Raw genomic sequence first — 22620 nt, forward strand, 5'->3', positions numbered from 1 at the left:
TAGGCGTATCTTAGAATACTGTGGATTGGGTGGTTTTGCTTCACATTTTAACAATTTTAGAGTGGAATTTCCTAACACTTAAGTAATTATCTGAGGTTGCTCACCTGGTTAGTGGTAAGAGTGGATGCTTCAACTCCAGTTGTCCCTCTCAGTTTATTCTCTCATGGTCACAAAGATAAAGAAAATATACTAGAAACTCCAGAAGGAAAATAACAGTAGGCAATATACAGCCAAATGAAGTAATTCAGATCCCAATATTTAAGGACTAATCCCAACCCTCTAGCCCCAGACACACGAAATTCCCACTAATAAACTTAAATGATCATAAAAGGGACCTACTACTTTTCTGTGGGGGTTGTGGGACAAGGAACTCAAATGGTATACTTTCCCCTTATGCCATTTCTATATAAATGTGAAGTGGTTAATATGAATATATATATATATATATATATATATATGTATATTTAAAGATTTATTTATTTTTATTGGGAAGTCAGATATACATAGAGTGGGAGAGACAGAGAAAGGAAATCTTCCATCTGCTGATTCACTCCCTAAGTGGCTGCAATGGCCAGAGCTGAGCCAGTCTAAAGCCAGGAGCCAGGAGCTTCTTCCTGGTCTCCAACGTGGATACAGGCTCCCAAGTTTTTGGGCCATCATCAACTGCTTTCCCAGGCCAAAGCAGGGAGCTGGATGGGAAGCGGGGCGACTGGGACATGAACTAGCACCCATATGAGATCCCAGTGTGTACAAGGTGAGGACTTTAGCCGCTGGGCTACCGCGCTAGGCCCAGCAAAAACATTCTTAAAAGTCCTGGAAGATGCATGTGAATGTGAAAGAGGACAAGGCTGTTGTTTTCTCTGGTGACAGTGTTGAGGATATGGCTGTATATGCTGGTGTCTCCTTGACTGAGCCACCTCTTGTAGCTTCAACATAGCTAATAGATTTCAACTCATGTGACAATGACAATTGCTTAGAAGTAAACCTGTTGTAGTGTTATTTGTACAAGAGTTCTGAACCTACTGGGAAAGAACATTATGGTAGATTAGGGATGTTTATTATGGGTAGTGGAGGGGAAGGTAATAAAAGCTTTCCAAATACTTATATTCTGCATCCTGGGAAACAGCAACTTCTCAGAGTATTTGTCTGGCCATGTGTGTATGGGTTCATGTACCTGATGATAGATTATTCTATTAAGATTTCCATGATGGGGAATCAGTGGTGAATTTTCTGGTGATCCAAACTATAGCTTAGCACAATTGAAAATTAATAACTTTATTTTCCTGAAAGAAGAGCCTCTTTTTGTTCAGAAATTTTGACCTTACTTAGGAGAACAGTGGAGGAATTTGCAAAATTGTGCAAGTGATAAATAGAGTTTTGGGGTTATTTTTCCTTTTATGTGAATGTCATAGGTGGAACTATCCTTTGTCTATCATTATAATCATACATATATGTCAATTTTTAAATGTGCAGTTATAGTCAGAATTCTAAAGAAATTCATTTTTACTTACTTTTCTCGTTTGCAGATCTCTGATTGGAGTCACGTTCTGGTACAGACTACAAAAATGATGCATTGAAAATTCTGGCTAACAGTGAAAATATTGACTTAAACTCCAACTCAGTATAGCATTTCTTCTCTTGAGTAGCAACTTAAAATACAAGAAAAATGTATGGGAGTGCAAGAACAATTACTAACCTGGAAGGTAGTCCTGCCAGGTCTCCTCGTTTGCCAAGGTCACCTCGTTTGGGTCATCGAAGAACAAGTAGTGGGGGAGGTGGAGGAACAGGCAAGACCCTGTCAATGGAAAACATCCAGTCGCTTAATGCAGCCTATGCTACATCTGGACCGATGTATCTGAGCGATCATGAGGGAGTGGCTTCAACAACTTACCCAAAGGGCACCATGACTCTGGGCAGGGCTACCAATCGAGCTGTATATGGAGGTCGAGTCACGGCCATGGGGAGTAGCCCCAATATTGCTTCTGCGGGACTTTCCCACACTGATGTGCTTTCGTACACAGATCAACATGGTGGTCTCACCAGCTCATCCCATCATCACCACCACCAGGTCCCCTCTATGTTAAGGCAGGTAAGAGATAGCACAATGTTAGATCTTCAAGCCCAACTCAAGGAGCTCCAGAGAGAAAATGACCTCCTCCGGAAAGAGCTGGACATCAAGGACAGCAAGTTAGGATCATCCATGAACAGCATCAAGACTTTCTGGAGCCCTGAGCTGAAGAAAGAGCGAGTCTTGAGGAAAGAAGAGGCAGCTCGGATGTCTGTCCTCAAGGAGCAGATGAGGGTTTCCCATGAGGAAAATCAGGTAGGTTATGACTCACTCTCCATTTTTCAGCCTTGACTTCTCACTGAGTAGTTGATGCTTTGCAGATGGTACTACGACCTGTGCGGAGAGAAAAAACAAACAAAACCAAAAAAGCAACTTTGTCATCATCAAGAATGTTAAGGCTTAGAATGTGTTTGACAAGAGAGCATAAGAAATACAAGGTCACAGCTGATGATTTCCTCGTTTTGTAATTGCAGAATTTGGGGAGGGCCGCTCAGTGTCTAACTTTTGAACTTGGTTAATCTTGTTTTCTTTTTCAGCAGTTGAAACAGCTCAGATGTACTTCCCTCTGGATGGAAGATGAAAATGTTAATCTCTACAAGCATAAACCCTTTAGAGGGCCAACTTTGACTGCTGAGTTGATTTTTAAGAAAACGCCAGTAAAATTATTTCTTTCTAGAATGAGTAGGGTTTGTTCTTTAAGTACCAAATGAAATAATATGGAGTGGGACTAGGTACAATGAATTTGATCTCATGTTGGTGACACACACTACATATTAACTTTGTCTTTCTGCCTTTATGCGTTCAATATTAATTACCTATTTTGGATGCATGTTGCCTTCTTTCTCCCTGCTGACCCATCCTTCGTGTCACAGCAAGGTTAGTTTCTCAGTGTTCCCCTGCAGTTACGCCATCACCATGCCTCAGTGTCCTCTGCAATGACTCCTTACTTCCTGACTGAGCCTGTGATACCTTCTGCTGGAAGGCCTGGGCTAACTTTTCCAGCCTTAGGTTGTACCACCTCTCTTCATGTCTGTGCTAACTGCACCAACACTTGGTAATTGCTGTGTCCCACCTCAACTGCAGGTGTCCCACCTCAGCACCTTTGCTTTTGCTGTTCCAGTATCCAGGTCGGCTTTTTTTGCGTCTCCTCCTCCTGCCTCTTCTTGTCCTTCTACTCATTCTCAAGTTTTAAAGCCCATGTATCCTGGCAGGCCCTCATATATGCTGCTGATTTCATAAAGACTTGGAAGTTTAAATCCAAGTCTCCCTTCTTAGTGATACTGAGAGAGGAGCTGAGAGATGTAGGGGAGAGGAAGCAGTGCCTTTTGGCTTATGAACCCCCAGATATCATTGGACTTTGTGTGGAAGCGTGACATGAACTCTTCTTGACTTAACTCATGATTCTCCAGTAATTGGCCTTGATGTTGGCTTAATGAGGAGACTTCAGCTTTCTTGGGGTCATGTGCTGACCCTCCTACGTGTTTGCCTGACTAGGAAACGCCTTTGAGGATTTCTTTAGAGCCTGAGCACCATGGAAGCATTTTGTGACCTGAAAGAAAATCTGCCCCTTGTTCTCTTTTTATGTGCAGAAAGCAATCACCTTATCCCTTTGCTTATCTTTTAGAGCCATTGCTGATTTTCAGATGTGGAAATGAGATTTTTTTTCTAAGTTGGAACAGAAAGCTTTGTTCTTCACTCATATATTCAATTTGTGCTCTTCACAATTATTTCTGCTTTTCTCTGCCTTTGCTGATTCATAAAGTCAGTTTGAAGCTTTTACTGCAATGTGCATTTACCCCCTGTTCTGTACTGTTTCTTCCTCTTATTATTTTTTTATGGGGTAGAGATGGTTAAAAACACTTTAGGAATGATGTAAGTAGTCACACAAAATTTGGAAGCCAATCTCTATAAACTGTCAGCTCCAAAATGACTTAATCTTAGGGTTCTATTATATTTATTGCCAAGCATGGACTCTTAATTGTGCATGTCTGTGTATTTATAAATGACACCAGATGCTACAGTGCTAATCTATGATGTGTCTTCTAGGATTTCATGAACACTTAAATATGGATGGGGTACAGTAAAATAAATCATATCTAGGCAGATTTTAATGATAAAAATCCATGTTTACTTTTACTAAAAACCACTTTTCCATTTTGTCAGGGTTAGTTTGGCTTACTCTGGATAGTGTCTGTAATTTCACTTGACATTCCCAAGTTGCCAGGAGGCAGGAGTGAGTGAATGCTTGTGGAGCTCCTGTTCCCTTCCCAGATCGAATCCCTACTGTAATCAAGGGATGCCTTGGGTATTGTAAATGATGCGTGACTGTGTGATATGTGAAAACCCCAACTTTAATCTGTATATTGAATGTTATTAAATGCAATCATTTTCTCTTTTAGGAGAAAGCTGGTAAAAAGAGGAAGAAGAATAGAAAGTTTGTAATGTCGATTTACTTTTTTTTTTTAAAGATTTTATTTTATTTTTATCAGAAAGTTAGATATACTGAGAAGAGAGAGAGAAAGATCCTCCGTCTTCTGAATCACTCTCCAAGTGACCACAATGGTTGGAGCTGAGCTGATCTGAAGTCAGGAACCTGGAACTTCTTCTGAGTCTCCCATGCAGGTGCAGGGTCCCACAGCATTGGGTCTTCCCTGATTGCCTTCCCAGGCCACAAACAGGGAGCTGGATGGGAAGCAGGGCACTGGGATTAGAACCGGCATCCATATGGGATCCTGGCACATGCAAGGCAAGAACTTAGCCACCACACTACTGCGCCGGGCCCAAGTCAATTTGCTTTTCATATAATATTGTGAAGGATATAAAGATTGACAAGAGCCAAATTATTATTATTATTTTTTAAGATTTATTTATTTTTATTACAAAGTCAGATATACAGAGAGGAGGAGAGACAGAGAGGAAGATCTTCTGTCCAATGATTCACTCCCAAAGTGACCGCAACGGGCCGGTGCTGTGCCGATCCGAAGCTGGGAACCAGGAACCTCTTCCTAGTCTCCCAAGCAGGTGCAGGGTCCCAAAGCTTTGGGCCATCCTCGACTGCTTTCCCAGGCCACAAGCAGGGAGCTGGATGGGAAATGGAGGTGCCAGGATTAGAACCAGCGCCCATATGGGATCCCATTGCGTTCAAGGCGAGGACTTTAGGCACTAGGCCATGGCACCAGGCCCAAGCCAAATTATTTTTAAAGAAAATTGATTTTTTTCTTCCCTTCTTGCTTTATGTTAGGATCCCATTTAGAGATAACTGAATATCTAATGTCAGAATAGGGTAAATTCTGATTCAACAAACAACAAATCTCCATGGTCTAACACACCAGAGAGATATTTCTCTCCTTTTGTTTTTTTAATTAAAGATGTCATTATTATTCATTTGAAAGGCAGAGAGGTCAGGACATACAGAGAGATCTGCCTTCTCCTGGTTCACTCTCCAAATGGCTGCACTGACAAGAGCTGGGTTAAGTTCAAGCCAGGAGCCTGGAGTTTCAACAGGTCTTTTGGCTGAGTAGCAGAAGCCTAAGCACTTAGGCCATCTGCTGTTGCTTTCCCAGGAGAGTGGAGTATCTGGTACTGAAGCTGGAACCCAGAAGGGATGGCAGTAGTGCAGGACTTCACCTGCTATGGTAAAGGGTGGGCCCCATGAATTTTTATTCCCTGGTAGCAATTTATTTCTTTTCTCTAGTAATGTCTCCTGTGCTCTTCAGAATTTCTACCACTTACCATAACTTGGTTTACCTTTAGGGAAAAAAATCATGGAAAATTTTTCTGTAGAGAAGAGAGGAACACAAAAAAAAAAACTCAGAGAGGTATTTGATTGTGTTTCCTCTGCTACAGCAACCAAAGACCCCATCTACAATTGTAATTTTTCCAGGATTGCTAGATAGGCTTTTACCAACATAAATTCAGATGATTTTAAATAATGCAGAATATAGGGGGAGCAGGCCCATTACGGGGTAGAGGTGAGGAAACTGTAGAGTTTATATATGGGACTGACTTTTGGTCTGGTGGATCAGAGCTCTGTATTTGTTTCTGTTTCTCAAATAAAGAGACGGAAAAACATCTTTCATCTGCTGGTTCACTCCCCAAGTGGCCACAGTGGCTCGAGCTGGGCCAGTTCGAAATGAGGAGCCAGAATCTTCTTCTGGGTCTCGCATATGGGTTCAGGAGCCCAAGTACTTGAGCCTTTTTCTGTTGCTTCCCCAGACACAGTAGTAGCGAGCTGGATTGGAAATGATGCAACTGGAACTCCAGCTTGTGCCCATATATGGCATGCTGGATGCCACAGCTTTTCTCCCCAGTGTGATGGCCCCAATGGTTCTATAAATTTAGTGCAAACTAGTGCACCCCTCTCCCCTTAGGCCCAGTGTTGTGGGAGTCCCTCGTTTGTCAGTTTCTTTTCAGTAGACTTTGAAGTCCTCATGGTTTTGAGGGAACTGAATCTAACTGCATACCTAAGGGAGTGTACTCAACTCCTTTCATGCGTTACAGCACTGTTAACCTTAGCGCCAGTAGGTATATTTTGTGGGTGTGTGAGCAGTTGATGCTTGGGTCTTTGGGTAAAAATCCTATCACTCTGCCTTTCCTTCATACATTCCCCAGCCCTCAGCTCAGCTGTCACCAAGACCATGCGCCTCAGTCACACAGATCTGTGTGGATATGAATAAAATTTGCAGCAGCTAAGGGTTGCAGTCCTGAAATTTGGAGTAATTGGCTTGCATTATGAACCAGAGTGCATGGACACAGACTTATCTTTGTGCCATCCCTTGTGCTTTTGCTTTGTGGTATGCTTTCTTAGAGACGATAGAGCAAGGCCCAGTATTTTGGGAGTAACCCTCTGTAATGTCCTGGACTATTCTGTTTTCAGTGGCACACCTGTGGCAGATGAGGGCTGTTGAGAAAAATAGAACCTATTCTGCAGCTACTTGAAGCTTCCCTGTTATTTTTAGCAGCCCGGAGGGTAGGGATAGATGTGGCAGAGGGCAGGATGGATGCAACTACAAGGAAATAAAGTGGCCTGATTTCTCTGAAAGGATATTGGCTTGTCTTTTTCATTACAACTGCATTCTGTTTGCCTTTGTGATGGAGATCAGAGATGATATTTTTTCAAAAAAATTCTGATCTGTCTTGCATTTTGATGCATATTCCTAGATATTTTATACAATAATTAACTTTGTGTTTTTTAATGGATTCTTCCCCCACCCCCAAATTAAGTATAGACAGAACAATTTTCAGACATTTTTCCTGGGTTGTGCATGGCTAGCCAAAGCTCCACATGAGTAAAAATAGCATCACACACTAGGAGATTGTACTAGATCTGATATTTACCTGCCCTGTGTATGCAGAAGTGGGACAAGGTCATTGGGAAATTTAACACGAAAGTGTAAGTAAACCTGTCTGGGGGAATGTTATGACTTTTAAACCATGGTTATGTGATCACTTCTATTTCTGGCTTAACCCAATATGAAAGAGTTGGCCGCTACCAGCAGAGCCAGTAATGTGGACACAGAGAGGGTCTGGGGATGAAGCAAGGACAGGAGACCAGTGATGGTGGAAGTCTCTGCGAAGTCTCTCTTTATTGCCCCTTCACCTCTCCTTATATACTCTTCCCGCCCATCCTCATTTAGCAGCATACTGGATACAGATGAGTCCAATTAGTCCAGGTGTTTTTAGCCACAAGCCTCCTTTCTGTTCCTGCCCAGGCTAACGAGCACTAATCAATTCCTTAGCTCACAAGAGTCTACTTTAAATCAATATTAATACTAGTTTTTGATCCAGATTCAAATGTAAGATTTGTTGATTCTTACTTTGAGTTTGGAATTAAAAAAGATTGAGAGGGACCACATTTCTTTTTTTTTCCAATTTTTAAAATTGATTTTTTTTTATTGATTACATTGCATTATGTGACACAGTTTTATAGGCACTGGGATTTCCCCCCAGGACCACATTTCGTTTATTTTCTTTTAGTCGTTGTATGACTGCAAAGCTATTTAAATAGGATTTATTTTACTCTGTTCCAAGATGGGAGTGTCACTGTGAGTATCCAGATATGATGAATTGTAGCAATTGGAAGTGAATGCTAAGATTTATTTTATCTCTGATTGAGAAGGTGGAAGGCTCAATTGGCTGATAGTTCAATGACAACTGCGGCCATCTTCAGTCCTCAGAGATTGTGGAATCAAGAGTGGACTCGGGCTGGTGCGGTGGCCTAGTGCCTTAAGTCCTCACCTTGAACACGCTGGGATCCCATATGGATGCTGGTTCTAATCCCGGCAGCCCCGCTTCCCATCCAGCTCCCTGCTTGTGGCCTGGGAAGGCAGTCGAGGACGGCCCAAAGCTTTGGGACCCTGCACCTGCTTGGGAGACCTGGAGCAAGCTCCTGGCTTCTGGCTTTGAATCGCACAGCAGCGGCCATTGAGGTTACTTGGGGAGTGAATCATTGGACAGAAGATCTTCCTCTCTGTCTCTCCTCCTCTCTGTATATCTGACTTTGTAATAAAAACAAATCCTTTTTTTCTTTTTTTTAAAAAAAAGTGGACTCAGGAGTGTTGGATCCCTTCAGGTTTCTGGGTAGGACTGAGTTGTATTCACTACCCAGAGAGACTTGTCCTCCCTCCTGTACCTTCCCCCCCCCCAGGTTCCTTTATTTCTGCCCCTATAAATCTGAGAAAAGCTTGGATCCCTTTAAGACAATAATTCCAAAGTGTGACCAAGGCAATGACACCCTCCAAAAGGGAATTTTCTTGTCAAAGAAACTTAAAACACAGCATCCTGGAGATATCTGTGCTGGAAATTCATTCTGCATAGGTTCTCAGTGAAATTGTATCTCTCCAAAAGGGTATGTCAGAGTTCGAATTCTAGTGCATCAGAATGTGACCCTATTAGGAGATGGGTTTTGTATAGAGGTAGTAAAGTTAGAATGACGTCATTAGGGTTGTACCTAATCTGATATGACTGATGTTCCTACAGGTAAAGAGAGACTCTGGTACAGACACAAGCACCCATTAGAGGGGAGGTGATGTAACGACATGGAGGGAGAGGGTATCTGTGTGGTACAGCCAAGAAAAGATGCCTGGATTAGATTTTTCCCTCATGTCTATCAGAAAGAGCCAGCTTTGCTGACACCTTGATCTTGACCTTCTAGGCTAGGGCTGTGACACAATAAATGCCTTTAGTATTTTTGTTATGATAGCTCTAACACATGGACCCCCGTATCATCACAGGAAATGCTCTCACTCTTGGTAGCTGAAAAACATTTATTGAATTTGCCTACCATAGCAGTTTCCCAATCTTAATTGACCATGAGATTTTGTCTTAAACTGACGAGTGCATGTATTAGGCAACTATTGCTGCAATAATGCTAAGCAATGAGTCATCTCCAAACTTTGAAAGGCAAGTATTCTTCTCTCTCTCTCATAACTGTCAGTTAGCCACAGCTTCTTTTGACTGGGCAAGAGTGCTGGATAGCAGGCTCCCCCTGGCATGTTGGCTTTTAGCTATGATTCCCTTGTCTCCACATTCACTTAGGAAGAGCAGGTGCTCAGGGCTTCATGGTGAATCGTGGAAGACAGGTGTCCAGCCAGACCGCACAAGCACCTTTAAAACCTGTGCTGTGTCATGACCACAAGTATTCTCTTAGTCAAAGCATACCACATGGCCAAGCCCGAAGTCAGATGTGGAGGAAATCTCCTTGCCAAGGCACAAGGGAGTTGAATGAATCTTTGTGTGTATGTATGTTTTAGAAACTTCTAATCAACGTTCTGAGAACTCAAGGTGGAAGGTGAGCTTATGGAAGAGGCTGCTCTGCTTCAGTGTCGAAGGTATATGAGCACATTCAATGTAGGCAATGTTTCCATCAGCAGCCGGGCCTTCCACAATGTCCTGACGATGCCCAGTGAGGCCAATGAAACCCAAGTGGAAATCTGGGATATCCTCAGATAGCTTTTGCTTTCCTGTTAAATGGAAAGGATGTCATCAGCAATGCTTTTGACACATGGCTTCCTGTCTCAGATGTTGACGTGATATCTGGAGCAATGTCATTCATTTTGTAACCATGAAAGAAAGGCTGAGTAAGGTACCAAGACACATGTCCTTTTTTCCTCTGAGCAGTGGTACCAGCACCAGCAGGTTGTGTGAGGAAATACATCTCTAGTAGTTTCATTCATTGTTTGTTGTCCTTTTCTGTTAGTTGCAGCTCAACATCTTTCAAATTGACGGATTATAGGAAACTGTTCATTGATAACCATTATTCATAATAATTACCAGTCTTGATAGCCCCTCCAAAAGAAAGGTGTATTTTTATGAGTTTAAATGAGAGTCCCAGGACCTTACACAAAGAAACCTACTTACTAATTAATTTAGCCAAGATTCCAAAGTGATAACATTAATTCTGCTCAAAAGCCAGGAGGAGTTAAAAAAAAAAAAGAATTTGTATTAGTTTCTGCAAAATTGCAAAAAAAGGCTTCAGCAGTAGAGCTTTGGGGTTGACTGAATCTAGGACCTCAGGCTGCTCAGGACTTTGTTTTTCCTCATTGCTTCATCTCCGATCCTCAATTTCTGCCTCTTTCTGTCTGATTGGGTGGATAAATTTTGTGGACAATAGAATTAAAAAATAACTTTATTGTAAAAATTTTCATGAATTTTGAAAGTACTGTCACATACTTGCCCTTTTTTGTTATTTTTAATGTGGTCAGCAGTCCAGGTTACAAGTACGTTAGGGTCAAAGTGCAAGGGTAAGGAGAGTTGATTGTCTTCACTTGCTGCTTGGGAAATTCATAGAGGGACTTTCATTGTGATCTGGTCTTATCCTACCTCTAGGACTTGGTATATGTGTGTGTTGGAAAGGACAGGTGTGAGACAAGGGGTAGCTTTGAATGGTCTATTAACAATTGCAGGCATTGGGAAAGAAATAGTTGTCTTAAAGGAACTGGAAATGAAAAGATGTGCTAGGATAGGAAAACACATCCATGGCATTGACTTGAGCTGTCCTTGGTCTCCTTTCCAAATGTTACAAAGCTTCTCAGGACCAGAGAAGGAAGAATTCAGTCATATTGCTTTTGTGTGTACGTTTACCGAGGTGTGCATGCTTTCCCCAATGCTGCATAGACACAAGCACTTAGAACTGGTTAGTATGCATAAAATAGTTTAGCAGCACAGTAGAGCTTGGAAGACTGAGTCTTAGTAGGACAACAACAACAACAAAAATTCATCTTCTTCATCTTAAATGTCTGCCTTAGCTCTTGGGAGAACTGTAGCAAATTGTTCGGAAAATTTTGGTCAATATTTAGGCGATGGCCAACTCAGACTGAAACTACAATTTTTATGGTTTTCTTAGACAGGTATGGACCTTGTTTGGTTCTGAAGAGTGGTGAGATGGCACAGAGCCACTAGTTAGTTTCTTTGAATGTTAGAGGTGAATGATTTGAAGTGAAAGATACATCTTTGTCACAGATGTCAGCTAGCTTTTGCCTCTGTAATTTTTTGCAGTCAGTCCTAGAATCAGCCATATGCACCACGTTAGTAGCCCTATGGAATTTTATTGTCAGATTTTCTGCTAAAAACGTGAATAATGGAAGGAGAATGAACATTATTATATGCTGTTCTTGGAAGAGCTAAATGGTTTTCACCTTCCATTTTCTCCCTGGATCAATGTGTTTGGGTAATGGGATTGTGACAACAACCAAGCAAAGAAGACATAGCAAAATATTTTATCAGAGAAATGATTTTAGTCTTATGCATGCCCAGGGTACTTAGGAAAACCATCCTAAGGGAGGGGAATGCGCAGGGTGGTGGGGTGGTGGTCACATTCCCTGCCCAATGAAATTCCCTGTGTCAACATCCTCAGAGAAGCAAGTTCATGTTGACAGGAGAAAAGTAACCGAGTGATATTATCAGCCATGCAGATGGAGTGGATTCTGATCTTGGTCTCTGTTGGCTGGAGCCCAGTTTCAGTTTTATAATTAGTTGCAGGTGCAGCTCTTGTGCTGTTTTGGAGTTTGCTGACATCTGTGTGCAAATTCCCACTACTCCCAGTTGGTAGTTGAACCCAATAATGGTTTGGCCTTGTGGGAATATAGAATATGGTAAGCCTGTTTCACACACAGAGAGAGAAAGCTGCTCTAAAGGTCAGATTCTGAAAGCCATGGAAAGCATTTTCAAGAGTTTGGGAAGTGGTTTTGAGGCAGAGCGTGGGCATCTAGCCAAGAGCTGAGGCGGAGTGACAAACAGAATTCTGACATGTGCAATTTCTTCTGTTTCTCTTGGGAAGCCAATTTTTGACTGCATCTTAGAGGGAACATGTGGCTATTTTGTATTCCAGTAGGAAAGATCTGAAAACAAGAATAAAGATGAGGCAGCCACTTTCTATCCTATAAACCCATGGTTGGGCTTAACTTGTCTGGTAGGCTCATGTATATCAATCCAGTTAACTTAGTGGTTCTCAATTTGGGGTGATTTGGGCAGGGTCCACAGACATTTTTGGTTGTTTCAGCATGGGAGAAAGGTTCAATTTGGTACAAGATTCTGGTGCATAGAGACCACAAAATCTGCTAAAAATCCTGCAGTGCCCCCAAACAACCTGCTACATTATCTGGCTGAGAATGTCAATTGATATGAGATTGAGTTAACCATGTGATTACTCTAAGCTCATTTTTTTTTTCCATTAAATTTTGCCTTCATTCAATGCTTTGGCTTCATGTTGTATAATTGGTGATCAAAATGTGTGCATTTTATTTTTGTGAAGAGGATGATATGAAAGGCAACTCTAAATTCATCGTAGTGTTGGGAAGAATTGTCTTTTGATAATTTCTAGTCTTGTCCTGGACTAGTAATTATGAATCTTCCCAAATATTCTTTTAGAAATAGACATTTGGTAAATTGTATCACTCTTGTTATGGAAATGGTACCCTTCCTTCCTTCCTTCCTTCCTTCCTTCCTTCCTTCCTTCCTTCCTTCCTTCCTTCTTTCTTTCCTTCCTTCTTTCCTTCCTTCCTTCTTTCCTTCCTTCCTTCCTTTTTTTCTTCCTTCCTCAGAGATAGAGTGAGAATCTAGTTGCTGCTTCACTGCTCAAATGTCCAAAATGGCCAGGAGCTGGGCCAAGCTAGAGTTGGGAGCTGGGAATGCAATGCAGGTTTCTCATGTCACTGCTGCCTCCAGAGCCAGCAGCTGGGGCTGTGTGTTGAACCCAGACTCTGAAATGTGGGGTGTGGCATTTTAACCGCTATGGCAAATGCCTTTCCAAATGACCTCTTTTTTTTTTTTAAAGATTTATTATTATTGGAAAGCCGGATATACAGAGAGGAGGAGAGACAGAGAGGAAGATCTTCCGTCCGATGTTTCACTCCCCAAGTGAGCCACAACGGGCCGGTACGCCCCGATCCGATGCCGGGAACCAGGAACCTCTTCCAGGTCTCCCACACGGGTGCAGGGTCCCAAAGCTTCGGGCCGTCCTCGACTCTTTCCCAGGCCACAAGCAGGGAGCTGGATGGGAAGTAGAGCTGCTGGGATTAGAACCGGCGCCCACATGGGATCCCGGGGCTTCCAAGGCGAGGACTTTAGCTGCTAGGCCACGCCACCGGGCCCAAATGACCTCTTTTAAAACTGTAATTTCTGGGGCCAGTGCAGTGGTGTAGCAAGTTAACCTGCACGTGTAGCACTGGCATCCCATATAGGTGTTGGTTCATGTAGTGGCTGCTCCTCTGCTTATCCAGCTCCCTGCATATGGCATGGAGAAGTAGCAGAGGATGGTTCCAGTGTTTGGGCCCCTTTCCCCACATGGGAGAACTGGAAGAAACTCCTGTTGCTGAATTTGGATTGGCTCGGTTCTGGTATTGCTCCATTTGGGGAGTGAACTAGTAGATGGAAGATCTATTTGTCTTTCTGTCTCTGTAAAATCTTCCTTTCAGTTAACAATAAATAAATCTTAAAAACCGTACTCCAATTTCTATATATTTTGGTGTTTTGTGGTCGTCTGTGTTCAGACCTGATATCTGTAGAGAGATACGAGCATTTTGAACACTTTCTGTGTGCTAGCAATGTACTAGTTTGCTGCCCTCGACCTTCCATGTGTGTGAACTCTATGGACCTACAACACATCTTTGTTTTGTAGATAAGGTGGAAGGCACAGAGGGATTAAGTCATCAGCCTACAGCCTCCCCATTAGGTAGAACTGGAATTTGATATCAGGTGTTTCCACTGTTATGAAGGCAAAAACAGGAGTCATTTGAAATCTGGGAACTTGGTCCTGGAATTAAAGTTCTAATGTAGGGTGACAGTATTAATGTGCTGCTTAACAGCATACTTTTTATATTTATTTATTATTATTGTTTTAAGATTTGTTTGAAAGGTAGAGTGATAGAGTTAAGGGTGGAAGAGAGGGAGAGGGAGAGAGAGAGAAAGGGAGAGAGAGAGAGAGAGAGGGAGAGAGAGGGAGAGAGCACTCTTTCTTCCATTCACTGGTTACTCGCCAAATAACCACAACAGCCAGGTCTGGGCCAGGCTGAAGCTCAGGGCCATCAGGATCTCCCACATGGGTTGCAGGTCTCCCACCTGTTGGATTATCAGGAATCAGGCTGGATTGGGAATGCAGAGTAGGTAGGACATGAATCAGCCACTCTCATATGGAGTGCAGGCATCCCCATTGTCAGCTTAACTCTTCTGTTGCAATGCCAGCTTTCCATGTTTTAAGAGTTCTGTTAGGGAAGGGTTCAGAAAGAGCAGCAGGCAGGGAGGACAGGCAGCTGGGATAGCATATGTGTTCTTGTCAGATGAGCAGAGGGCAGCACCAAAGGAGTGCCCCTCCGTGGAAAACCCATCCAGAGGGGTGGGAGGAAGCAGCTCCAGGACTGACTGGAAAATTAAAACCACAGGTGGTAGAGGAATAAGAGAGATTATCTCGCAGGTTTCTCATTAAATGTCTGGCAGATGCATTCAGCTATTTATGACTTTGACAAATTTCTGGGATGCAGGAAGAGCAGAACTTCAGGGATGGGGTCACTCTATATTTTGTATTACTGAACTCCGAAGGTCCCTTTAACCCAGTTGGAATTCTTCCTGACCTGGCCTCCCTCTGCAGGAGGTTGACGGTTCCTTGCTGTCCTCATTCCACTGGCACCTCTGAGTTTCTTGTTTAGTTGATGTGTGACCTCCCCTGGTGTGATCATACGTATTTAGACTTTGCTTTTTGGATTGTTCCACATCTTGTGTTTTAAAATAAGGAGTTTCCCCCTTTGGGTCCTAGCCTTCTTGGTTTCTGCCTTTCCTGGAACCTTTTTCCTATAAACCTCTCTCCCTTTTTTGGTTCTCTTTCAGAATCCAGATCATTCATTTACTTAGTAAGTCACTTATTTAAGGGGTAATGTAGTTGCAAGTAGCAGAACCCCATTCATGTTTCAGGAAAAATAGGGGGTTAACTGGGGATTCCTAGTAATTCCTCCCAGACCCTAAGGATAGATAGGAAAGTAAAGTTATTGGGAGCTGGAATCAGGTAATTGAAAGAAGATCAGGAATATGGACAACTAACTCTCAAGCTCCCCCCCATCTGCACCCCACCTCTCTCTCTCTTATCTTCTCTCATGATATTTCTTGTCTACCACCTGTGAAAAAGTAACCAACACAGTTAACTGAAGTGTTCGTATGTATTTTCTCTATAGAGGCGCTCAAGACGAAGCACATGGAGTTGTTCTGTTGCAGTTTCAAGCTCAGAGAATCAAAAGTCTGATTGGCTCCAGTTTGGGACTTCTTTAGGTCCAGTTAATTGTGGCCAAGTATGTGAATTGTGAGATCCTTACACCCTTTATCGGGGCTGTGAAAATTGTGTGAGGACTTGGTGTGATGGGTAGAGTGTGTGGATAAGATGGTAAGAAGCAATAGATAGTCATTGCTCAGAAATTATTTGCCTGTTAAATTATTGGAAGCTTTTTCCCCCCTGTTATTAGGGAGCCAAGATCTATCAAGCAGGACTTTTATGGTTTGGAAAGGTGACTTCTGTTGCCTCGCTCAGTAAGTAGGTCTTTTAACAGCAACCTCCTGAATTCTCTTGACCTTCTCATTTACCTTTTTCATTCCCTACCTCTCATGTGTTCTCTGGAAGAATTATACAGGTTGTATTGCTAGATGCCAAGATAAATTCATGCTGTTTTGCCATAGTGAAGCCACATGGTTCTTTTTATGTGATGTCAGATTGCATTCTTAATGGAACTTTGAAAAATTATCTACTTTTCTCTAAGCTCAAATTTCAATGGAGATTTGGCTCTCCAAAGGGAAAGAGACTGTGGTACTCCTTAGGATCTTCAAACCTTCTGAACTATGTAGGTTCTAAGTTAATGTCATCTATTTTTAAGATGTAAATGCTTGAATTCACAAACTGTTGGCTCCTGAGCACACGTTATTTGGGAAAGTATGCAAAGATTAAGTTCAGCACTCTATTTTTTTTTAAATTATTGAAATATGCATGCAAATAACATAAAAGTTTTCAGGGAATCCTAAGATCAGTAGAAATACAGAAGTATGTGAGATGGAAAGTTGGATAGTGCACATGGTAAGTAGATACAAAAATAGTTCAAATTTAGAAATAATAATGATAAATAAAACTTGCCTTTTCAAATAAAGAAACCACATTTTCCCCTGTGGCTTTTGATTTTGATGAAAACTTAGATATATGGGGCCCAGCGGTGTAGCCTAGCAGCTAAAGTCCTCGCCTTGAAAGCCCCGGGATCCCATATGGGCTCCGGTTCTAATCCCGGCAGCTCCACTTCCCATCCAGCTCCCTGCTTGTGGCCTGGGGAAGCAGTTGAGGACGGCCCAATGCTTTGGGACCCTGCACCCGCGTGGGAGACCCGGAAGAGGTTCCAGGTTCCCGGCATCGGATCGGCGCGCACCGGCCGTTGCGGCTCACTTGGGGAGTGAATCATCGGACAGAAGATCTTCCTCTCTGCCTCTCCTCCTTTCTGTATATCTGGCTTTGTAATAAAATAAATAAATCTTAAAAAAACTTAGATATATGGACATACCCTGATCATACACATTTCACTTCCACATCCCTGTGCCAAACTCCTGAGGCATCTAGCAATATGTGGGTCAAAAACTTCTATCTAGATACTGCTATTTAATATTTTGTTCCTGTGTCAGAAGTAGGTAGGTCCTAGGCTTTCATGAAATGAATGAGCTTTTGGCAATGCGAGAGTTGCCTTTTGCTCTCTGCTAATTCAATTTGTGCTTAGAAGTAGGGAACATATACCAGGATATTTGTGAAGATTGAATGGTGTGTACATTGGTAAGGTGGAAACTTATTGATGAGCTTCATTCTGTAAATGTATTTCGATGTAGTGTACTGGAGATGGTAGGTTTTAGCCCATCAGTAACGATCAATTATCTTGAAAGAATTTGTGTAGCACTTGATGTCATTGCAAAGTACATGCTTAGATAATTGCATTAAGGGCATTTGCTTCATTACATTTGTTTGGGGGGGGTGGATGAATGCTAAAATACCCAGTTCACCTCAGATCATGCTATTTCATTTGTTTGTAATTGCAAATCCAATCTGAACTGCAAGTTCAATTATACTGCAGATGTTTGTTATAGAACCTGGACAAGCGACTTTGGTGAATTATCAGGTAAGGGTTAATTGGGTCCCTACCATGTTCTCAGTTATATGTTGTGGGCGAAGAAGGCTATAAAGATGTGTAAGAAGCTTTTGCTATAACCTTTATCTAATGAAAGTTACTTGAGATCCATTCCTTTTTTTTCTGTATTATGAACAAATACAGAATACAGCAGTGATATACCTTGCTTTTGATGGACGGTTGACACTATCTTGGAACTTGACGTGAGCATGAAGATTAGTCTAGGGAAGGAAGCTTCTTGCTGAGTTTATTTATACTTCTGGAAGAGCTGTTGATGTGACCTTTATTTTCTGTAGAAGCCTAACCAGCATCCAAGAGAGTGGGCGCAGACTCCTTTCAACACCCAGCTGGTGTAAGGCTTTTGGAAGGGTGGGGGTGTTGTATAAAGTCTGGGATCCTTCCTTTGTTGACCAAGAATGTAGCATCTGTGAAGTACTTGCCTGTTTAGCACAGTATTTGGCTACAAAAATGTCCGCTTAATGTGGAAGGATACTAGTGATCAGTATAGCTCACGTAAGTCCTTACATGTACCTTACATGAAATAGTTAATAGCGTTTTGTTTTTCTTTTTGGGGGGTGGAGAGGGGTGTCATCCCAGGCTCAGGCATGAAGGTCATTTGTCCAAAGTTACAGTTAACAAGAGACAAAGAAAAGATCGAATCCAGCAGACTAACTCCAGTTCCCAAAGTTAGGGTTGATTGTAATGTGCAGGCTCCAGCCCTGTGTATGCATGGATTTTCAGGATAGGTGTTGGCTCTGCATGAAAGAATTTCAAAGCCCATGAATGAAGAAGCCATTTTCTTTGCTCAATCTCATTCCATATTTCTGATGAACATTAATGAAAATAAATGTCAACTTGGGGCTGATCTTGAACACTTCTTTAGCACTTAGTCATCTCCTGTCCTCGTTGTAGGGTGTGCAGTGATAGTCCTACATGATGCTTACATTGTAATTCTGATGGCCCTAGATTTTTCCTTTGCATCTGAAGTGCTGCCTGTTCAAAGAATTTCTCTGAGCTGAACTGACAGTGTGGTGTTAGGGAGGCTTGCCTTTTCAGTTGCTGCTTGCTTGTTTGTTTCAAAGTTTGCAAGAGACATAGAGAAAGAGCTGTCATCTATTGACTCATTTCCCGGATGCCTGAACCTATGGGTCTTACTGAGACCCAAGCCATGAGCCAGGAACTCAATCTAGGTCTCTTATATGAATGGCAGGGACCCAGCTATTTGATCTGTCATCCACTGTCTCCCAGATCTGCATGGGTGGAAGCTGAAATATGGAACTATGCCTGGGAATAGATCCCAGCTGTTGCAATGTAGCATGTAGACATTAACCATTAGAGAAAATGCCGCCCCCTCTTGGTTCTCTTTGATAGTGGTTGAGAGTACCAGTGTTGGAAATGGATTTCCTGGCTTCCACTTCCAGCTGTGCATCTTTGGCCAACTTAATTTTTTTTTTTCTCAGAACCTATTTCTTTACCTGAAGGGGTGGCTAGTAGGGAGTTCAGGTACTCAACAGAATTAAAAGCTGTGGGCAAATTGATGGCTAAAAACTCCTTTTATGAAACATGGGGATGAAGGCAGTGCCAAATTAATGCCACATTAAAGAGGAGAAATAGAAATTGGTGCCCAGAGTTTCCATATTCTTAGAATTCCTCTGCGCACCTCTTCCTTTTAAAATGTGAATCAGGAAAAGTTAATATGGCTCTAAAGATTATTTCAGGGCAAATTGGTTTTTGTTTCCATGACTTTCTGTATGTGTTCCTGGCTCTGTGAACTTCTCTGAGCCAGCAGAAGGATGAGTGTAAAGAGCTTCTTGTCAGTATGTTCATGGTCAAAGTGAAAGCTGTTTGCAGATCCAACTGAACAGAAACTGCATCTGTTGAATTTTTCTCGACTTAATTCTTCAGTGTTTCTTTTCTGTTATCAGAGAAAGAGGGGTAGAGAAATCTTCAAGATGTCATTTCCAGATATACAGTTGTTGTTACAGGCAAGGAGGTGCCTCACCACAATCTTTTTAAAAATATTTTTATTTTGAATTTTAAATTATGTGGTACATTTTTATATAGGCTGGGATTCCCCCCCCAAACTCCCACCCCCATCAGATTTTTCCCATTTTGTTACAGTAGTGTAGTCCTTCATAAGGAATCATAATTCAATCAGTCTCTTATTTAAGTGTACCCCGACATTGTTGGTACAGTGTCAGACAGTCCAGCATCCCATTGTCTACACATGTCCTACAGTTTCATTGGGAATCCATCTTTTGTCTGGATGCAGGGATGCATGTTCCTTTGTACCCACATGTTTGTATATAATAGACCCCAGTACTCTATCACCATACATTACCCTAAGTGAGAATCCATGAAACAAGGTCAACAATTGGTATGAGTTAGAACAGCCACATCAACAACAACAACATCAACAACAAATTATAGCACCTTGAAAAAAATAACGCGCCACAAGTAACCAACACGTGAGTGACAAAAAAGAAACACAGAAGTCTCTTGGGAAAAATGATGCCATTGTATAATTCATGAGCACATGATGAATTCGACTAGAGAAAAGAGATTATTTGGAAGGAACCAAACTGAAATAAAAACATCAAAACACATGGGATACAGCCAAAAAAGCAAACAAACAATCAAAAAACAGTATGGATTGGACTATTGGAGTTACACTTTCCATGTTGGCTTCCTTATATAAGAGAGAATATATGGTATTTGTTCTTTGTGATTGACTCATTTCACTGAGCTTAATGGTCTCTTGTTGGGGCCACCTGGTTGTAAATAGAATAATTTCATTCTTCTTAATAGCTGAATAATATTCCGTGGAGTAAATGTACCACAGTTTCTTTAACCACTCTTCCTTGGACGCACATATGGATTGTTTCCATGTCTTTGCTATTGTAGATTGTGCTGCTGTAAATGTAGGATTACAGATCCCCTTCTCACATGCAGATATTTTGACTATATTCCTTGGAGAGGGATAGCTGGGTCATATGGCAGGTTTATTTGCAATTTTCCAAGCACTCTCCATACTGATTTCCACAGTGGTTGTACTAGCCTACACTCCCACCAGCAGCGAAGGAGGGTGCCTTTCTCCCTACATCCACACCAGTAGGTGTCGTTAGTTGAGTTCTGAATGTAGGCCAGTCTCACTGGAGTTAGATGGTACCTCATTAATATTTTTAAAAAAATTTTTTATTGGAAAGGGAGATATACAGAGAGGAGGAGAGACAAAGGAAGATCTTCCATCTGTCGATTCACTCCCCCAAGTGGCCACAATGGCCAGAGCTGAGCCAATCCAAAGCCAAGAGCTTCTTCTGGGTCTCCCTTGCAAGTGCAGGGTCTCAAGGCTTTGGGCTGTCCTCGACTGCTTTTCCAATCTCCCAGAAGCAGGGAGCTGGATGGGAAGTGGGGCTGTGGCCACATGGGATCCTGGCACATGCAAGATGAGGACTTTTAGTTGCTAGGCTACCATGCCGGGCCCTATATAACCTTGAGACCTTTTTTTTCCCCCCTTACTGTCTTGTTCTCTTACATGGAGTTTGTAGAATTAAAACATCTTTCTGCTGAAATCAAGTTCAGATGAGTTGCTCAGGGATGACTGTGAGAAGAACAAAACTTGATTAGGTATTGACTCCCAAGGCTGAACCCAAGCCAGTTCATGTTGATTTGCAGATGCCTGCCCTGGATAGTTTTGGGCCGCAGCCAGACCTTTCTCATTCTAAACATTAAAATGGGAGGGGAGATTCACATTGCTTTTTTCCTTCTGGTAGCCCTCACTGAAATATTTCTTTCAATGGGAAATAAAAATTGCAGATTTCTGTATCATTATTGAGAATTAAAAAAAAAGAGGGGGGAGAAAATGACTTCCAAGTGAACACTGTTGACTGAATCTGTTACAGTGGCGGCTCTTCAGCAATGGCAGCTCTTCCCTAAAGAAAGATCACGTGGCTTCAAACCTCTTACTGATCCAACCAGCTAGCATGATGAAGGCTCAGAGGACATATTTGGTTTTATTTTGTAAACTATCACTTATGTTTCACATCTTTGTCCACTAAGCCCCTCTATTGCATAATATCTGTCCATGTTGTTTGCTTTTCATGACGTTAATTATTTGTACCAAAGAGCTCAAGTGAAGCTTTCTACTGGCCTTTGGATGTGTCTACTCATTTTCTGGTAGAGAATAATTGTTCCCTAACTTCCCTTAAAAAAAAAAAAGCTCATAAAAGATGATGATTGAATATCAAACTGGTATAAATGAACAAATTTGAAACTTCCACCACCACATACATGAGAATATAGTAGCATGTGAAACTTACATTTTAGTTGGGATTGCAAAGTGAGTAGAAGTGGCTTTGCCACTGAAGAACAAAGAAATTTTCGGGTAATGTTATGTTGGCAAAGCCTCATTCATTCAAGTGGTGAGTAGGGAGACAGGCTTAGCGAAGTTTGTTTTGTGGCCTCTGCCTAAATGTTGTAGAGATGGTTAGGGTGGTATTTTGGACTGTAGTGGGTTGGACACAATGGTTTTTATTTTTGCATTCTTCTTGTATGGAACTGGACTTAGAAGGGTGGCGATGCAGAGGAGGCAAAGTTTAGGTAACATATCCCCTGATTGATATGTGTAACATACTTTACCGTATTTTCTGCTTGTGGGAAATGAGTCAATAGAGAGGTTATTAGGGAGAACAAAGTCTGGAGTAAGAAGCAGAAGATTTGCTTTGAGCAGGAGGTGAGTTTTTTTTTGTTTTCCTCTCAAAGCCAGGAAGGTGGTCCAGTAAATTCACAACAAAGAGGTATTGGTAGCCATAACCTAGAATTACCTTTTATGTAGGGAGACAGCTTGGTTGAGCAAAATGAGAAAGCCCCATATTTCTAGGAATTAATGTAGATCTAGATTTGATGCTATGCGGGATGTATATT

At 41.9% G+C, this 22620-nt stretch overlaps 1 protein-coding gene across 11 annotated transcripts in view; it reads left to right on the plus strand.

Moving 5' to 3' along the window:
• ERC2 (ELKS/RAB6-interacting/CAST family member 2) overlaps positions 1 to 22620 on the plus strand; it is an 899314-nt gene that overhangs the window by 69886 nt on the left and 806808 nt on the right. For all 11 annotated transcript variants that reach the window (XR_009247350.1, XR_009247349.1, XR_009247351.1 and 8 more), the window contains one exon: positions 1527 to 2323. Coding sequence is in view for 8 of the 11 variants with exons in the window: in XM_058678726.1 (XP_058534709.1) it covers positions 1667 to 2323 (657 nt within the window). In the remaining 3 variants the exon portion in view is untranslated. The remainder of the gene's footprint in view (positions 1 to 1526; positions 2324 to 22620) is intronic.

Source organism: Ochotona princeps, chromosome 21, assembly GCF_030435755.1.
Source record: "Ochotona princeps isolate mOchPri1 chromosome 21, mOchPri1.hap1, whole genome shotgun sequence".
Classification (NCBI taxonomy): domain Eukaryota; kingdom Metazoa; phylum Chordata; class Mammalia; order Lagomorpha; family Ochotonidae; genus Ochotona; species Ochotona princeps.